The 19,363-nt window shown below is 48.9% G+C and overlaps 1 protein-coding gene across 1 annotated transcript in view; it reads left to right on the top strand.

Annotated features, from left to right (window-relative positions):
• Window positions 1-19,363, top strand: part of Csmd2 (CUB and Sushi multiple domains 2) — a 574,744-nt gene that overhangs the window by 298,063 nt on the left and 257,318 nt on the right. Inside the window, exons 7-8 of the mRNA XM_029476560.1 lie at window positions 14,070-14,147; window positions 19,075-19,162. Coding sequence (XP_029332420.1) covers window positions 14,070-14,147; window positions 19,075-19,162 — 166 coding nt within the window. The remainder of the gene's footprint in view (window positions 1-14,069; window positions 14,148-19,074; window positions 19,163-19,363) is intronic.

Here is a 19,363-nt window from a genome sequence, read left to right as displayed (position 1 = left end):
AACCATATTTTCATATCTGGACTTAATGAGTGGCCTCATTCCCTCTGTCTACACTAGAGGAGACCTTTGCAATGTGTAAAAAGTAAGCCATAAGCCCACTGGGTCTGGAGACATCACAAAGCTAAGCTTTCCTGGAGACAGTGCATACCACCACGGAGGCCTAGCCCCCTGAGCCAGAGAAACAGCCACCGGCTTCCTCCTGTCATGTTTCCCAAAATAGAAAAGTGGAGCTTAATGGCGCACTTTCTTCTGATTAAGCAAGTATTAGGTGTGCCTGATAGTTCAGGTTCTTGAGGTTCCAATGTCACCATGACAGGTAACAGCTCAGTGACAGGTCCCACCACCAAAATCCAGTACTAGGTTGTCTGGTCATGAACTCTAGGTTATCTGATTACATCTCTACTGTGTGTATGCTACATATTTATAGCTGGGGAGGGGGCAGTCTCTAGGTCTCTTGCTTACCACATAACTACTGTGTGGCTGTTGAATACCTGCTGTGTGCTAGGCTCTGTGATAGGTAGCCTGCTCCCCAAAGCACAGTGACCTACCAGCTCCTATTCCTTTTAGCAGAAGCTCAGACAAGCAGGTGTCACCCGCCCAAGAGCACACATCTCCTAACTATATGATAAAACTGGAGTTCACCTACAAACCTTTAGGAGTTTATCCATAAAGTTGCAGGCTTTGTCCTTAGCCATCTTCCTATGCCTGTCTGTTAAGTGACTTTGAAACTTTGGTTTGTGAATCGCACCCCACCATAAATGTGTGTGTATGTTTGTATGCATACATATGTCCATATGCATTATATATGTGCGCATTTTTTCCCAATCACAACCTACAGGGCACATGCATCTATAGTAGAAACTGTCACCCAGGGTGTTTGGCCTGGGTGTGAGACACCCTGATCGTCCCTCTTCCATTTTGTAGTGCTAGCTGAATCCTCTAGCTTAATTTCACGTGTCTGAAGTAGGAGAGGCCCATAGTCTAAGAGGTTCTGCTTCAGGAATGTCCTCCTTGAAGCTTCACCCTCTGGTTCTTGTCCCCTAACCCTCCCACACAGGGCTTTTATGCTGCTGTGTCTCAGGGCTGCCAAGGTCATGAGCACTTGGTCCCAGGTGACCCCGTTCCATCCTACGCACGTTTGCACGAAGCAGGTGCGTTGACAGTTCCATTTTTACAAGCACAACAGAGCGTGGTCCAGCACTGGTATACCATGGGCCCAGGTTTCTTTTATTGCATCCCAGCCCAGGGAGACTCAGTGTGGATATGGAATGCTTAGTGACTGTGTTAATGCATGAGACTAATTTTTTAGTGATGATAGTGGTGATGATGATGGTGAGGAGGAGGAGGAGGAAGAGGAAGAGGGTGATGGAGGTGGTGCTGTTGGTGATGATGAGGCTGAGAGATGACTCACAGGGTAAAATATTTGCTATGCAAGTGTGAGGATTGGAATTCAGATTCCCATAAATGTTGAGTGTGTGTATGGCAAGCCACCTGTATTCCCAGTCTTAAAGAGGTAGAAACGGCAGGTCTCCTGAGGAAGCAGGCTAGTTGTCCAAAGTGGCAAGCGCTGGGTTCAAGTGGCAGACCCTACCTCAGGAAATAAACAATAAGGTGGAGCATGATTGTGAAAGGCATTTGTCATGAATGTCTGTCCTGCACACTCATGCACACGTATGTGCCCACATATATGTAGACATGTACACACACACACACACTCACAGCCACATACATAGAACAACAATTGTAATGATGGTAATAATTATAAGAGCTCAGTCGTGTTCATGGCCAGGCCAGGTATTCAGCTAATGTGATAGTGTCCTAAGGTCTGAGTCCTAGCTAGGCTCAGCTCTGACAGACCACTAGAGCAGGGGTCATCTTACTGAAGTTTGTACTTTCCTCCATGAGACAACACTCTGTGCTGGCACAGAAGGGTGAGTGCCTGAGGTTCCGCTCCATTCCTCACAGAACAGTTAAACTAGGGGCACAGATGTGAACCTGAACTTTCCCTACAGCATGGTGAGAGCTGCCCTTGGGAGAACTCTTTTTTACTGGGGTGGGGTGGGGTGGGTGGGGCAAGGTCTTCAGATAGGGGCAGAAAATAAAAGCCAGACAAAACCCAGAATAAGAAAGAGGTAGTGACACAAGGCAGGCCCCAAACAGATAGCTGATACACACACAGTAGGACAGCAAACAGATGGCTGATACACATACAGTAGGACAGCAAAGAGATGACTGATACACACACAGCACAGAGAACTCTGGGTAGAGAATGCCAGGACAGCAACATCTACACTGAAGGCACAGCAGCCATTTGCACATACCTCGCAGGCAGCTCCAGTCCAGCTTGCGGCTGCTTTCGAAAGGGTTCCTGAACCGAGGTTGGGTTCTGTGCTTTTCGACAGTCAAAGAAAAAGGAAACATTAAGAGTAATATGAGGCTGAGCAGATGGCTCAGTGCGAAAGGGTACTTTCCATGCAAGCATAAGAACCTGAGTTAAAACCCCAGGACTGTGAAATCCCAGGCAGGGCATGTAACCTCATCTTTCAATGGGGCAGAGACAGGAGGGTCTCTGGGGCTTGGCAAGTGCCAGCCTAGCTTCAGGTGCAGAGAGAGACCCTGGCTCAAGGTAATAAGGCAGAGAAAGCTAAAGCAGGACATTCAACAGATATCCTCTGGCCACTGCACAGGTAACACACACACACACACACCAACATAGGCACATAAAGATGAACCACAACCCTACATAATAATAAATAGAAAACATAATAGCAATAGTTCATGACCCATGAAATCCAGATTTTGGCCTCCAAGAAGGAGCACATCTGGAGAACATCTGCATCCATCCTTTGACATCTGGGTCTCTGGTTGCTCTGGAGCTTGTAGAGCAGAAGAGACCATTCACAGCTAAGGAGGGTAGCCTTCAAACTCAGCTATGGGCAGAAATCTCTTTATAGAAAGGGGTTTGCCCACCCCAGGCAAGGTGGTAGCTAGAGCACAGGGCAAGAGAGACAGTTATCTTGGGCTGTGGAGTTCAGATGGGGTAGGGTCTGAGAAGCCACTCCCTCCAGCTGAAACCCCACGTCCCAAAAGCCCCACAACCTCCCAAACAGTTCTACCAGCCAGGAACCAAGTGTTCAAACACATGTCTCCCTTTGGGGGACATTTCACATTCAAATCATGAAAACACTCAACTTCCTACACACACATGATCACCAGGCACCCCACTACTGTTGTCTTCTGAAAACAGAGATTGCGATTCACCCTAAAGGGACTATAGGAAGTGAAAGGAGACTCTGGCACATGCTAGGTTGTCAGGAAAGGGAGCCCTTAGCCATACACTCCCACCAACGTGTTAACTTCCTGCCTAGACATCTTGCCTGTGGGGAAACCTGTACCATGGGAGGGATGGGGTTAGGACAGCTCCCTTCTCCTTGCCCATGTGTCCTTTACCTCCAGCTCCCACCTGGCGATCATTATCTGGTGCCTGTTCCTCCTGTTGCCACATCCCAGCCTGGCCCCGCCACTCTGCTCATTGCCTGACTTTCCATGTGACCCCTGGTGGCCCAGAGACAGAAGATATCCCTTTGGAGCAAAGGTGGTCTCTTCTGCCTTCCAGGTGCCTTGCACTGGTCTCAGTCATCAACAGAATGGCTGTATCCACCTGAAAACACACGGCCTTAAAGCTCAGAGGCCTGAACTTTGTGAGCAGCAGGCATACATTGTTTCTTGTTACTGTAATGAAACACATGACAGAAGCGACTTCAGGGAAAAAAAGGATTATTCTGGCAAACAGTTGGAGGGTACAGTCCATCTTAGCAGGGAAATCATGGCTGCACAGCAGTAGTCAGGAAGGAAAAAGAGAGAGAGAGAGAGAGAGGAGAAAGAGAGAGAGAGAGAGAGAGAGAGAGAGAGCGCAAATGCATATGCTTAGCTTTTTTTCTCCTTATTCAGTCCTAAACTCCAGCCCAAGAAATGGTACCCCTTAAATTTAGGGTGACAGAGGCTCTGGTTCCCTGCCAGTAAGAAGTACTCAGATAGAGAATGGAAGGAAGATGTCCCAGAACAGGCTACTGAAACGAGGAACTGATGGAGGTGGAGAGCCACTTAAACCTCTTCCCTCTGGCTGGCTTTGGCAGCTGAATGTTCTGGAGTTGTCTGTGAAGCCTGCTACACTCCCACCAATAATTGCACCCAGGACTGCTGTGCTGGTAGATGGTACAGTCAGTAGAGTGCCTGCTATTCAAGCTTGAGGACCCAACGTAGGCTCCCCCCGCACCCGTGTAGAAGGCAGCTGCAGTAACACACATCCAAAACCCCAGCACTGGAGTGGGAAGAGGAAGGAGTAGAAATGGGGAGATCACCAGAACTCATTGGCTGGCCAGTCTAGCCAATCAAATGAGCTGGAGATTCAGTGAGAGATCCTGTCCCAAAAAATAAGGCAGAGGAAAACACCAAACACCAGCATCTGGCTTCTATATAATACACACACACACACACACACACACATACACACACACATACACACACACACACACACATGCACACACACACACATACACACACATAAACACACACATACACACATGCACACACACACATGCACACACACACATACACACACATACACACACACACATACACACATGCACACACACACATGCACACACACACACATACACACATGCACACACACACATGCACACACACGCACACATACACACACGCACACGCACACACACACACACATGCACACATGCATGTACACATACACACGCATGCATGTGCACACGTATGCACACACCTATACACACAGATTAAGTAACTCCTTGGTCTCCTCTTCAGGAACGCCAGTAGCCATACACTGTTTGTTCAGTGGCTAACCAATAGGTCACACCCACAGCATCCAATAATGCGTTCCTTAGAACCTTAGCTGGGCCGCGATGAGACTTTCTGCCAGGTCTGAAACACCTCCAAGAATCATGCCCAGCCAGCTTTGAGAAGCTTTGCATATTTCCTCAGTCATCAGTGATCCTCCAGCAGTTGCCCTCCTAGCAATGGTTTGTGCCAGAACTTGGGTTACTTTCCCAAGGTTTTTGTTCTTCCTTCACTAGAGCAATGACTCAGAGGACATTAGGGCACTCCGATGGCAGCTTTTCCCACCAGCAGATCCGGTAACCCTCAGTCTACCCATCCCCTTCCATGTCACCATCAGTCTTAGGCAGGGCTACACACCGACACTTTGCCAGACGCCCCCTTAGGTTTCCTTTGTCACTGGACATGAATAGCAGAATCTCACTGCTAGATATTCCCACATCTGGTCGCAATCTTGTCACCTTTGTTCTACAAAAACATGCCACCATCTTGTCTCCCATCAGCCTCTCCAAGTTTTCCCAAGTCCTTCATGAATTAGGGACCTGCCTTCTTTTTCACACACCACACCATCAGTCTCAATAGCTTTGACAATTATTTTCTGTGTCGACAAAGCCTAGCAGGCGTGTTCAGCCTTTTGACGTGTGATTAAGTTATAAAAATCACAGCAACAACAACAATGACAACGACAATGACAACTCTCATAGTTTATTATTTTTCTTGGCCCACATTCACAGCTGTCCTCAGCCATGCGTGGCCCGTAGGCCATGGGCAGCACAGGTAAGAACATTCATGGCTGGACCTTCAAACTAAAATTTACCCAGGAGATCTCTAGCAATATGGCCACAGACTTTGGATGGTCACTGTCGATTTCAAGAGAGTCCAGTGCACTGGGCCCTGAAAAGCTAAGCATCTGGTCGCTCAGGTCTCTGAGTTTACAGGTCCTGTGGGAAGGGTGAGAGTTGGGGTCTAGTCATCGTCTGCATCTTCTAGTCTGTGCCTGCATTTTCTAACTGATCATTCAGTGTGTTTCTCTCCTTCGCTACTCTGTCACCCAGCCAACCTCTGCGGTTGACTTCAGAAATGATGCCACTAATTCCCCTATCTGCATTGTGCAGACATTGTGGTGACATGAGCCCTCCCTTTGGGGAATGTCACAGATTAGGTTGAACCTTAAGTTCTTTAAATATGGTGTTGACAGATGCTGTGACACCTGTCCTGGTTTCTACCAGACAAATGCCTCCGGTTTGACCCTTCCATTCAACTATGCACACCAGTGCCATAGCTGGTAGTGATAGTCTGTCTAGACCCTTCTACATCAACTCTGGGGCTCTGAGTTTGTATTCATCCTCTGAGTCAGTTGGCCCGGAGGCAAAAACGCCAGCTGCATTCAGGAATCATCATTCTTCCCTTTGAGGAAGATGCCCTACGGCCTTAGACCTCAGGCATCTGCCCTGCATGTCAATCTGAATTGAAAAGCTCGAGTTCTGGACACCAGCCTGGTCCAGCAAAAGATGTGAGTTATTGAGGTAGATCCACAGAACTGGTGACTGGGTAGCAAGGCTGGTCCGCATCATCATCATCAGCAGCAGCAGCAGCAGCAGCAGCAGCAGCAGTAGTGAGAGAGGGCAGGATGCAGGATGCACACACATAAAGAGGAGATCAGAATTCAGTTCTCAAACCACTACCCTATGCAGCTTTCAAAAGATGGGCTGGAGGGGGTGGCAAAAAAAATCTAAGCAAGAGGGGATGTAATTAAACCTGAGCAGCTGAGATCCTTGCAGGAACAGTTGGAGAGACTTTCTGAGGGCAAGCAAATGATTTGAGAAAGAGTGAGCACAAGGAAGTTAGGGTTGACTTAGTCAACAGGACAGCCAGCAGCGGGCCAAGAGTCTGAATCCACAGCCATGAACTCTGTGTATGTCTGTACTTCCAGAGCCTTGGGGAGAGGCCAGGTTTCCCTTTGGCCCCAAACAACCTTGTCTCCTGTTATTTCAGCCTGATGGCCTGAGCTTCAGACTAGAGAGCTGTTATATCATCTCTTCTTCATGTGTCTCTATTTAAAGTGTTTATATGCATGTTCATATGTATATGTATGTGTATGCACACATGGCTGTGGTTATGTGCTCATGGAAGCCAAAGGTTGATGCCACACTCTTCCTTGAGACAGAGTCTTTCACTCAAACCCAAAATTCACTGCCAGCTAGCCAAAATTCACTGTTCGGCTAGCCAGCCTGCTCTGGGGCTCCTCTGTCTCTGTTTTCTAGGGCTAAAATTGCAGCAATGCAGCATAAGCGCCCCCCCCCTGAATTTTTGTGGGTTCTGGGATCTGAACTCCAGTTCTCTTGCTTGTACTATAAGTAGTCTAACCACTGAGCTATCTCCCCACCCCCTTTAAGTGAAATCCTCTTTCTATCAACTAGTGCCTGAGCACAACCCCAGGGCACAGTGTTTGCAGGCACACTCACTAATGAATTAAGATGTAGGCAATATGAGCGGATGTTCCCCAGAAAGTCCCGAGGTTCTTACTGATTTACCCAACTATTCATCTGACTCCCTTTCTTTCTTTTCTTTTCTTTTTTGTTAAATTCTTCTCTTAGATATTGGTTCCCAACTGCAGTTTCCTGTCCCTCCCCTCCGCCACCCCCCAACCCCCCCCCCCCCCCGCAAATAAGAGCAGGCTTCTCAGAGACATCAACCAAACACAACATACCATCACATCAAAGCTGGAAAGCCAACTCAAAAAGTTGACAAACGGGTCATAGACAGCCCCACTCCCACTGATAGGATCCCCACAAGAGCAGCAAGCTACCCAGCCCTGCTTTGCAGAGGAACTAGGTGAGACCACTCCTTCCTGACAGGACCTGCAGTTGTGCTCTCAGGGACTCTAAAGGGACACCCTGTTCTGTGCTTGGACCCTCCCCCTTGGCACCCTGGTCCACTTGGATCTGCTGGGTTCAGGGTTGTTTTTTTTTTTTTTTTTTTTTTCAGTGAGCTCATTTTGTGGCGGATTTTTCCCTGGTGTGCCATGTCCCACCCACTCAGGGCAGGCTGTTTTGCTATATGCAAATCTAAGGTGTGATTGTTCCTTGGAACCCTTGCAACTGAGCCCCCAGCCTGTGAAGGTGGCTCTTTGATGCTAATGTCCCTGGTGATATATAGATCTTGCCTAGATCCACAATGCTGACTATCTTAGACAAATATCCAAGAGGAACAACTTAAAAGGAAGAAAGATGTACTTTGGTTCAAAAGCCGCTAACTCCATCATTTGGGGACTGAGGCACAGTTGTGGGAGTGTGTGGTGGAGAAGCAGGTGGGAGGAACAGGAATGGGCCGGGGCCAAGCTGTACCCTTCAAAGGCACGCCTCCAGTAAACAACTTCCTCCATTCAAACCCTGCCTCACACAGTGCCAACTTCCCAGTAGTCCTCGTCAGATTTGAATTTCATCCATGGATAAAATCACTGACTAGGTCAGAGGTCTCACAGCCTAACCATGTCTCGAGATGCCTCACAGACACACCCAGCAGTGTGTGGCTCCCAAGCTCCTAGGTGTCTCTCAGTCTAGCAACTTGAAAATTATTATTCACCGTCATAAGTCTAGCACCCACCCTTAACCCGACACTCAAAGTCAGTTTCTTAAACCATCCTTAATATTACACAAAGACAAAAACAAGCTCTTAATTCCGTCCGACATGATACGACTTTCCTGCATCCAACCAACCAACCAACCAAATAAATAAATAAATAAATAAATAAATAAATAAATAAATAAATAAATGAGTGATTTCTACCCTAGAGTCTTAAGACCAGACAGAATGTAGAGAAGTTCATTGCCACAATGCAACTTGAATCCCCTTCTCAACAGAGGACCTATCTACATGATCCTCTTCTGAGCTCCAATCAAAAGTTCCCACTAATATCTCAGCCCACAGCATTGGAGCCTTCCCAGGCTGCCCCTCCAAACTCCTCTCAATTCCCTCCCAGACCCAGTTCCATAGGCTTCCGAGCCCACTCTAACAACCCCTGCTCTCCAGAGCCGTTTCTCTGTTAAGCACTTGTAGGGCTGATAAAAATAAATTTAAGAGACAAAAAAATTTATTTTTTGCTCATCATTCAAAGGTTTCAGCCAGTGGTCAACTGGCCCCTTTGCTCGGGACCCAAGGTGAGACTTGGTGGTAGAGCAAAGCCACCCATTTTATGGTGCTCAGGAAGCAGACAGAGACACACAGGAAGGGTTTGGGGCAAGATACAGACCCCAAGGAGATGTCCCCATGGCCCGCCTCCTCCAGGCAGGCCCACTCTCATTAAACTTCCCGGAACCTTGCAAAGTAGCACTACCTGCTAGTACTCTGGGCTTCCTAAGCCTTCTCAGGAACACTTCATGTCCAGGTGGTAAATACTGACCCACTTGTTAGCTCCCAGATGTTGTGGGCCAGCTGTAAACCATAGATCCCCAGAGCCCAGGTCCAGGCCAGCTGAACTTGGATGGGCATTTTTTTTTTTTTTAAGATTGTGTGGCTGGAATAAGGAATGCCTGCTCAAAGACTTGTGATCCTTGTAATTCCCAGGCTAACTTCACAAGGGCAAAAATTCTGCCCATAGATTCTGATGTGTGTGTCCAGTGGCCTTTTGATGCCCAAAAGTTATCACGAATTATGTAAATCTGGAGACCTGATAAACTCTGCCCTATGGTAAAAGTGGAAGGAATTCGGAGAGGAGAATGAATATGAACTTGATCTCAGGCTCGGGAATGATGTCATTCACTGCTAAGAGCAGCCCAGCTACAAGGCCCTGAGCCTGAGGGTTAAGTTAGGGAGTTCTTCAGGCAAGGGAAGGGTAGAGAGGGTGGATCCTGTCTTAGTTAGGGTTTATATTGCTGTGATGAAACACCATGACCAAAAGCAACTTGGGGAGGAGAGGTATTACTTCAGCTAAGAGTTAACACATCACAGTCCATTACTGAGGGAAGTCAGGACAGGAGCTCAAGGCAGGAACCCCGGAGGCAGGAACGGAAGCAGAAGCCATGGAAGAGTCCTGCTTACTGACTTGCTCCTCCTGGCTTGCTCATTTTGCCTTGTTATATACCTCAGAGCCACCGGCCAAGGGTGACATTATACACAGTGGGTGGGGCCCTCTCTTATCAATCATTAATCAAGAAAATGCCTCATGGCCCACAGGACAGTCTGACTGGTGGAGGCATTTTCTCAGTTGAGATTCCCACTTTCCCGGTGTCTTACTTAGGGTTTTACTATTGTGAATAGGCACCATGACCAAGGCAACTCATATAAGGACAACATTTAATTGGGGCTGGCTTACAGGTTCAGAGGTTCTGCCCATTATCATCAAGGTGGGAGCATGGGAGCATCCAGACTGGCATGGTGCAAGAGGAGCTGAGAGTTCTGCAGGCTGCTTGCAGAATACTGACTTTCAGATAGCTAGGATAAGGGTCTTAAAGCCCACGCCCACAGTGACATACCTACTCCAACAAGGCAAACACCTATCCCAATAGGGCCACACCTTTTAATAGACCCACTCCCTGGGCAGAGCATATAGAAACCATCACACCAGATGACCCTAGCTTGTGTCAAGCTGACATGCAACTAGCCAGCACAGACCCCCAAAGTCAGGAGCCCTTCTAGGGTCTCAAGAGGGCAGGGTCATGAGAGGCGTTTCCTCAGTGCAGTTTTGAGAGAGAGGAAGTGTCGTCTTCCTTAGCAGCTCCTCTCTTCCTGGCCACGGCTCACACACCCCATCAAGACCTCTAAGGAAAGCCAGAATATTAGGTACCCCTGGGGATGGGGTCTGCCCCTGCTCTGCTTATCTCCCCCTTGCCCCTTCCCTCCAATGGACACCAGAACCAGAGGTGGGAGGCCATGAATACCCTCCTCAGTCACACCTTTGCCTCTTAGTCAGGTGTGGCGATCCATCTCTATAGACTTACCTCATATGGGCTGCATTGGGTCGGAGACTCCATGCTCCCCCTGTGTCCTGGGGCCTCCAAGACAGGAACTTCAACTTCCCTCACAGTGCTCAGACAGCTCTGTTTCTCCCAGGGATGGTTGAATCGCAGCCATACCTTATTAGCTGGGCTTGAATAATGCATGCTTCCCTGCTAATGCTCTCTGCTTGATAATGCGCCCATGTTAGTGTTCATTGGAAATTTTCCCGCTGGATACACACAGAGAGCAATGCGCATTTATAAAGGAGGTTCCAGAGAGAGGAGGGAGGATGGGGCTCCGTGGTAGTGACTGGACTTTATCATGCATCCCACGTAGACAGTCACTCGTCAGGGGAACAGATTCCTCGGTTGGCTTTCTTATTTAGCTAGAAATGGGGGCAGTGGGAAGCTCTCCTGAACACCTGATGCTGTGGACTTTGATTGGGGAGTGGTGTGTTTCCTCCCATCCTAAGTGAGTATCTGAACCTTCAGCATCTGAACCAGGACAGGGAGAGGCTAAAGATGGTGCGTAAGCCCCTTGGAAATGGGGCCGGTCACAGAAAGCCAGTGCCTCATCTTTGTGTTCTAAACCCAGTCTCCTGACCCTCTTTGATTCCCAGTTTTATTTTCCATCAAGCAAAACACACTAGCTACCAGGCAAGGAGGTTGGAAGTTTAAGGGCCCGGTGACTGTTTCCTGAGATCCTAGATACTCTTTTGGGCACTGAGAATACAGTAACCAACCAGAGGGCTCTCCATAGTCGAGCTTACACCACTGCAGCCTTAGATGATAAATGAGCCAGGTATGGGGGTACCTTTGACCCCAGCACTGCGGAGGCAGAAGGCAGATCTCTGAATTTGAGGCCAGGCTGGTCTTCACAATCAGTTCCAGGCCAGCTAGAGCTACATAGTAAGAGCCTGCCTCAAAAGAAAATTAGTTAGTTAAATAATTAAAGAAAAACCCTACAAATGATATAGTATGGTAGAACACCCAGGAAATGAACTCAGGAGGGGCAGAAGAGCTGGGGCAGGAGGTGCCATTGTAATGGAGTGGTAGATGAAGGCTCATTGAGGGAAAGGGGCTTGCCCAACTGTTTCCAGGAAAAGGAGAGCAAACCACAGGCATGTGGTGGGAAGCATTCTAGAGAAACTGACAGTCCAGGCAATCAGTATTCTTGGCACACTTTGGGAACCTCAGGGAGGCCTATGTAGCAGAAGAAGACTGGTGGGGGTCAAGGAGAAAGCTAATGAGGTCAAGGGGACAACCGGTTGGTCCTTATAAGCCATTTACAGATTCTAGCTTGTGCTCCAGGAGAACACATTGCCACCTAAGAACCCTAAGCAGAAATGGCCTGCCTTGCACTTAACTAGGATTCCTCTGATCCTTGTGCTAAAGGCAGGCTACTCAGAGACAAAGGAAGAAAGCGGGGAGGTCATGGCGATCAGAGAAGAGGTGTCAGCCAGCCACTTGGGTGACAGATATGGAGACCATCAGAAGTGGCTCATGGGGTCTACATTGGGGAGGATTTACTGAGGAGTTGTGTATGGTTCGAGAGTGAGGAGCCAGGGAGGACAGCACCCAGGGTCTGGTACACAGCAAGTACCTGGGCACAGTTGTTACCACTCCTGGGCATCAGTCTGCAGGGCTGAGTCAGCTGCCAACTGACAAGATACACAGGGATCTAAGATTGTACAGATGGACCAAGGTTTAATACCGGAGATGCAACTAGGTCTTGGTCACCAGGAACAGGGGAACAGGGGAAGCTAGACAGATGGGGTGAAGGATGGACCATTGTAATATGGAGTTCCACCTTCTGCATGCCACTCCGTGAAGACTGGAGGCGCTGTCCAATGGTAGAGTCAAGACTATCATTTTATCCACTAGGCAGCCACTCAATTTCCATATCTCAGTGGCCTCCAGGACTCGGCTACTCTTGCCCCCCAAGTCAGCTGGTATGGGCTAGGTCCCGCTGGGTCTATAGGCTCAACTTTATAACCACATTTTCCCATGACAATGAAGATGCAACAGACAAGCCTAATCCAGCAGGTGCTCTTTAAGGCTTTGGATTCAAGGCCTCCAAATGTCCAGTGTCCAAACCCAAGGTTAAGAGGTGTGAGAGAAACATACCTCATCTCTGCAATAGCTACAAAAACCGTAACACAGGACAAAGATATAAATAGCCCAGTGGTAGATTGCTTGCTTGGTATGTCTGAGTACTGGGTTTAGTTCCCAGTACCACACAATATTCATATCACAAGCAGTATGCCATGGGAAATAGGGAGAAATGGAGCTTGACCCAGATTACCACTCCCTGTCAGGGCTGGCTCAGATACTGTGTGGGGGAAGAATCTATAGATTTGCAGTCACGCAGAGGGTGCACTATGCATTCCTTAGCTTTCCATTGCTATAACAAATACCCAAGGCAAATCCAATTAAAAAGAATAAAGGGTTGTTTTAGGACTGTTATTGCAAGAGGTATCAGTCTAGAGGCTGAGCCTGTGGCAGCACAATCCATGATGGGGGAGCCCTGGGTGGAGGAGCCAAGTGCTTCATGGCAGCAGGACACGTCTGGAGTCCAAAGACTCTTTATAAGGACACATGTTTAATGGTGTCCCCGTAAGTCCTACTTACAGAAGCTTCTAGCACCCGCCAGTAGTGTCACAGGCTGATAGTTGAACTCTTAGTACATAGTTTGTGGAAAAGCATTCCAGATCCAAACTTAACAAGCTGCAGACACTCACAAAAGATGCCCCAAGGAGAAGAAGAAACTATTTCATACCCAGAAACCTCAGCAGTCGTGGAACTGCATTCCCACCAGAGGCCTGGGCAAGTCCTAAGTCTTTCAGACACCACAAGGCTTGAGGGTCCCTTTCCTGCCACCCTCAGAAGTCTGTTCCTTCTTGGCAGAAACCCTGCTACCCCTTGCCCTGTTACTATATAGGAAGCCTCCCTCCGCAGATGTCCCAAGCCAAGAGACAGGATAAATCTGACTTGCGTCCCATCTGTGACTCATGGACCTTTGCAGCCCAGCACAGCCATGAATACAGCCCCAAACATACTTAAAATGAGATTGATTTATTTACGTGCAGCCGTGTTTTTGTTGTTGCTGCTGGATCCCGTGGTGCTTCTCAAGCTTGAACTTGGTAGGTGAGAATGTTACGTCACAACTGTCAAAAAGAGTGGGCATGCTTCATCCTACAGGAACCCCATCCAGGTCACAGATTACCCCTCCAACCACCTTTCCTTCTCTGTCCTCTCTAGTCAAGAAGCAGATTGAGCTGAAGTCTCGAGGCGTGAAGCTGATGCCCAGCAAGGACAATAACCAGAAGACGTCTGTGTGTAAGTGTCGGCTGGCCCGCCCACGAGTGCCAGTGCATAGAGCTCACGCTTGGGTCTGAACCTCTGACGCTGTGACCAGCTGTGACCCCAGGGAAGTCAGCTGCTGCTAGATGACTTCCCTGGTCCCTCCCTCCCTCCATCTGTGCGTGGATTCACTGAGCCTGCAGCTAAGGAGCAGCCCCGGATGCTCTCTGCCTTCTCCCTCCATCATCTCCTTCGTCCCCCCTTCTCACTCCCCATTCGGTCTGCAGTCCAGGGAGTCATTTCTGCACATTTCTTTCTTTCTTTTTCCTTTTGAACCACTTTCACCTGCTAAGACAGTCCTTTGCCTAGTGCCTCTTCAGGCTGGGATCTGGAGGTACGTGTGGGAGGGTGTGGCTCCCAGGGTCAGATTGTGCAGAGGAGGAAGGGACATGTCTAACAAACCTTCCAAGGGTGCTGGACCTGGCTGGGGAGAGCAGAGTGGGGACTTGCATCATGGCTCTTAGGGGTGGTGAGGAAATCCTGGCAGCGACCTGCTTGGGCAAATTGCGTCTTTTGGGGACTTGTTCCCGCTACCCTTGTTTGGAAGATGAAACAAGATCTGGTGCTTTGGAATGGTCTAGAGTACCACATCCAGAGAGACACCTGCTGGGCCTGTGTTGAAGGGATTTAGAGTGTAAGCCTTGGGGGTGAGGTGTGGACACTCCATCACTAATCTGGAGCCAGGTACAGGAATTCTGCTCAGGTTGCCAGGAGACTGAGTTTCCTTCCTGCCACTCTGTCTAGCTGCCCTTTCTCTCCCTCATCTTCCTCTCCCTCCCCTGACCCGTCTTCCCTCTTCTCCTGTCCTGTCTCACCTCCCTGCACTTGTTATTTTTCTCCAATTGCCAGAAGTATCCTTGGTAAAGAAAGATGGAGGAAAGCCATCAGGTTTCCAAGATCTGTGCTGGTGTCTGTGGCCAGAAGAAGACTAGGGGCAGAGGCCATTGGGGGCCTAACTAGAATAAACCAGAGTGTGGGGGCTTGCCTTAATCTCATGCTCTCTCGGGTCAGAAAGTACTAGTGGCTGTTAAGTTCATCTATAGACCAGAGTCTATGGTGGTCCCTGCTCCAGAAGATTTGATGGCAGAAGGAAGCCAGGGGACTCTGCTGTTGTGCTTGATTAAGGATATCAGGGACAAAGATGTGACCCTAGGAGAGCTCTGGGCCAGCCCCAGGCCCTGCAGAGAATGGTCCACCTTTCCCTGAGCCCAAGGGCTCTTGACATAGCCATGGAGACAAAATGAACAATAGAAACCATGGCTTTGCTTTACAGTTCACCATAGAGCCATTAAAAAAGCTTAAAGAAGTGTCCAGCATTGTGTGGGGGTCGGGGAGGGACCCACATGTTTATCCTACCCTAGAAACTAAAGACTTTGTTTTAACATCTATAAAATGGGGATACAGAGCCCTAGCCTGCCTGCCTTCCCAGGATGCTATGGATCTAAGACCGGCCTTCTGCAGGGCCTTCTTTACTGTGGGAGGCCCACAAAGTAGCTGAAAAGTACATATGGTCTGAAGGTGCATTTATCTGAGAGAGTCCATGGTTTTCGTCACTTAGACCTTCCCCGGGTGCCCACAACAGCCCCAAAGAAGTTACTAAGGAAGTAATATAGACGATCTTTAAGCATATATATGTGTATGTGGTATTTCTTTAACAAGGTTTTAATCTCCGTTGTAAAACTTCCTAAATAAGGTGTGAATTTGACCCAAGTTCCCCTGAGACAGTGGCTAATATCTGCATGAATTCATCATTTATATTCCGCTTAGACCTTCTGTGGACCGTTGTCTTGAACTCAGGGGAGGGGTGGGCCCTACTGATTTCCTCCAGCAGACAATCTGTGGGAACTAGCCCCCTGGCCATGGCTCCCAGCTCTGCACCTATCCGCACTTCCCTTGTTTTGGGTAGAAGGCATTGTCACAGGTTTTCCTGGTTGTGGGGTCAGGGTGGGTTGGGTCAGGATTACCCTTCGTTCTTGACCGCCTCCCTCCCCCAATAGCCAACATCAAGTCAGTACCAGTGTCTGGTCTAGATTGACAGTGCAGGTAGCAAGTTCTGAAGACACTGGGGAAATGCCTTTTGCTGCTGCAATTGGTGTAGGGAACTGAATCTGGACCTAAGTTTGCTTATTTGCTGGAGAGCTGGGTAGGTCTTCAAAGGACCTACCATCATTGCCAGGGAAAGAGTGCTGGCTGGATGTGAGCTGTCTCAGTGGGTTTGTAACTTCAGGGGCTGGCTGATGGCGGGGAGGCAGGGTGGTGGGTGGGCTCTGTCACCCTTAGCTTTGGTTCAGCCTCATCTACTGCCTGGAAAGCTGTCCATACCGAATGAGAGGGCAAAGGAAGTGAGAACTGCTGAGTCTTCTCAAGGTGCTGCTAAGAGGTGGGTGTTTCTGTTGGTAGGGACCTTGGGATGGGTGTGGTCCATGCACAAGTTGAATGGGCAGGACCTGAGGACAATGGGCACTTAGCTTAGAATCTGCTGCAGTATGGTCCGCAGGCTGGATGACTCAGCCATTGGGGACGGCTCTTGGATTAGGGATCATCTCGACCTTTACTCCCCAAGTCCCTGTTGTCCTGGAGCCCCAGTTACCCTCTCCTTTCCTATCCTTGCAAAATACCATGGCTCTCTGAAAACTCACTCTACTTCAGAGACTTCAGTCTTGCTGCCCTAGCCTGCAGGTTTCAGGGTTGGGGGCAATCATAGTTCTGTTGATGATGTATAGGCCCGATAAGCAAGGGAACAGGATAAAGACTAAGGAGATGGCGTGCTTCAACCTGGCAGTGTGGAGCCACCCAGGAGGCCTTGCTGGCATTACCACAAAACCAATAGTTCGGCCCATGTCTGGCCTGAACCTGGAGACTGTCAGATGTGGCCAGATTCCCTTGTCAGCCATCCCCTGGGCTACTTAGAGATGTAAACAGGGGCTGTTCTAGGCCTCTACTTGTGGCAATGAGCTGAAACCCCAGCACTGCCTTACCTTGCATCAACTACCAATGTCCTCACAGACCCAGGGTCAGGAGGCCCCTGCTCTCTCTTTATCTTCTTCCTTTATCCTTCCACATTCTCTTTTCCTCACCCATTCCACACATCACATGCCTCACCAGACTCTTGCTGTCCTTGACCTGAATGAGCACAGAGCATCTTTCAATAAGGACCCTTCTGCCACCAAGGACTCTTTGTTTTGTTTGGGATCTTGTGTTTGTTTTTGTTTGTTTGTTTGTTTGTTTGTTTGTTTTTTGCTTGTTTGTTTGTTTTCTTGCCGTGTGGCCCTGGCTGACCTGGAACTTGCTGTGTAGTACAGACTGTCCTCGAACTCATGGAGATACATGTTCCTCTACTGCTCAAGTGCTGGGATTAAAGACAGGTGCCGCACATTCAGCTACACAGAACTCTCCAACAGCTTCCCCCTTTCCTATGTATTTGGGATAAGACTCATACCCCTCCAAGGTTATACATCTGAGGCCTCACATTCCGCCTTCTCATCCCCCCCTCCTTATACTCTAGCTGCACCTGACGCCCCTCCCCCCGGTTCTGTCTCTCTATCTCCACCTCATTCTTCTTGTCTTGTCTTCAGCCTCTGCCACTGTCCCCATGTGCCTAAATCTCACCCCTTTATAAGATGCATGTTCAGTGCCGCCTCCCTGGGAAATTTTTCACACTTCTCCTAGTACTACATGACTGGTCCCCCATCTGAGCATCCTTTCATCAACCCACCACTTCCGGTTCTGACGTCCCTTCAATGCTTCATGGCTTCCCTCAATGAGAAACTTCCTGAAGACAGTGATCATCCCCTTGTACAAAAGAGGGGGGCTCAGAGACCGTGTGCCCGCTGTGAAGAATGAGTGAGCTGTGTGTAAGGTGTGTAATGGAGAACCTCTCTCACACTGTAGGGACCTGAGTGGAAGAGAGGGGACATGAGCAAGCTCAGGGATTGTCACTATAGACACCCTGGATCCTTCAGGATTACCGTTGGAGTCACGGGATTGGTGGGTCCTTGAATGAAAGTTCTCAGTTATCCTCCACCCTGGGAATACAGAGGTGTGAAGTTAGACCAGCCTGACCAATGTGAACCATCAAAAGCAGTGAACGTGTGGGGACCTAGAGGTTGCCCGCAGTCTGCACTGTGTGTGTACCCGCCGCCCCAGACTGAGATCTGCTCCAGCTCAGGCAGCCACGCATAAGGTTTTTTTTTTTTTAAGGTGTAAGAGTGTCATCCCACCTGCTAGAAATACCCCAGATAGCATCTGGTTGGTGCTCTTGGCTGGTGTAACATTGGGAGGGGTAGAAGAGAATATTGTGGTACTTGCTTAATGTGGTCTGATGGGAGTCTGATGGGAAGAGGGCTCTCAGAAGAAATGTCCATATCTGAGCATAATAAGCCCCTTCTTTGAACTTGAAGCTACAACTTTCTCTCTCTCTCTCTCATTCTTTACCGTTTCTGATCATGCGTTCACATTTTATTTAACTTCCTTTGAGTCATCTCTCCATCTGGGGCTGAGGTTGGGGGGCGGGGCGGAGTCATTTCATCTAGAATCTCCATCCCTGGATCTGAAGTGCAGGATGGGGAGGTGACCAGAGCCTTTGGACAGTCCACTTCTGGCCACTGGTGTGGGATGAGGGAACAGGATGGAACAGGATGATTGTGGAGCAAGAGGGGCTGTCTCAGAGCCCATATGATCCCAAAGAATTTCACTTGGATTTTTCTTGCAAAGGAATTTATTGAAAGTAGCCTCCTACCTTGCACAGTCAGGAAAGCCCTGTCCAGTAGATCCTCGACATCCTCCACAACTCCGGGGAAGCAGGGCCTCATCCTGTCTCCTCCTCCCACCCTGAGGCACTTCTCAGCCTGGTGCCTTCCTGAGACTATCTATCTATGTGTGTGCTGTTTTCTTTGCCTTGTAGTAACTCAGGTTGGTGTGTCCCAAGGACATAATATGTGTCCAGACCCTGGCATACCTGAAAAGGGAAAAAGACTAGGCTCAGACTTCAGGTAAGAAACTACTTGGGGACTTTCTAGCTACAAATGGTATGGGGTGGGGTGACCTGGGCTGGGTGGGGGGAAACAAGACCTGGCTTTTCTGGAAGTGGGGTGGGGATGGTGAGATGGGTACAGAGTGACATTTACAGGGGAACAAGCTGTTGTCTCTCCTAATCCGATCTTTGGAAGGATACCCCTGCCTTATGGGGTATG

Source organism: Mus caroli, unplaced genomic scaffold (assembly GCF_978045245.1).
Source record: "Mus caroli unplaced genomic scaffold, Mus_caroli_1 scaffold_6, whole genome shotgun sequence".
In the NCBI taxonomy this organism is placed as follows: domain Eukaryota; kingdom Metazoa; phylum Chordata; class Mammalia; order Rodentia; family Muridae; genus Mus; species Mus caroli.
Note: the sequence above shows the minus strand (reverse complement) of the source record. Positions and strands in the feature narration are given on the sequence as shown.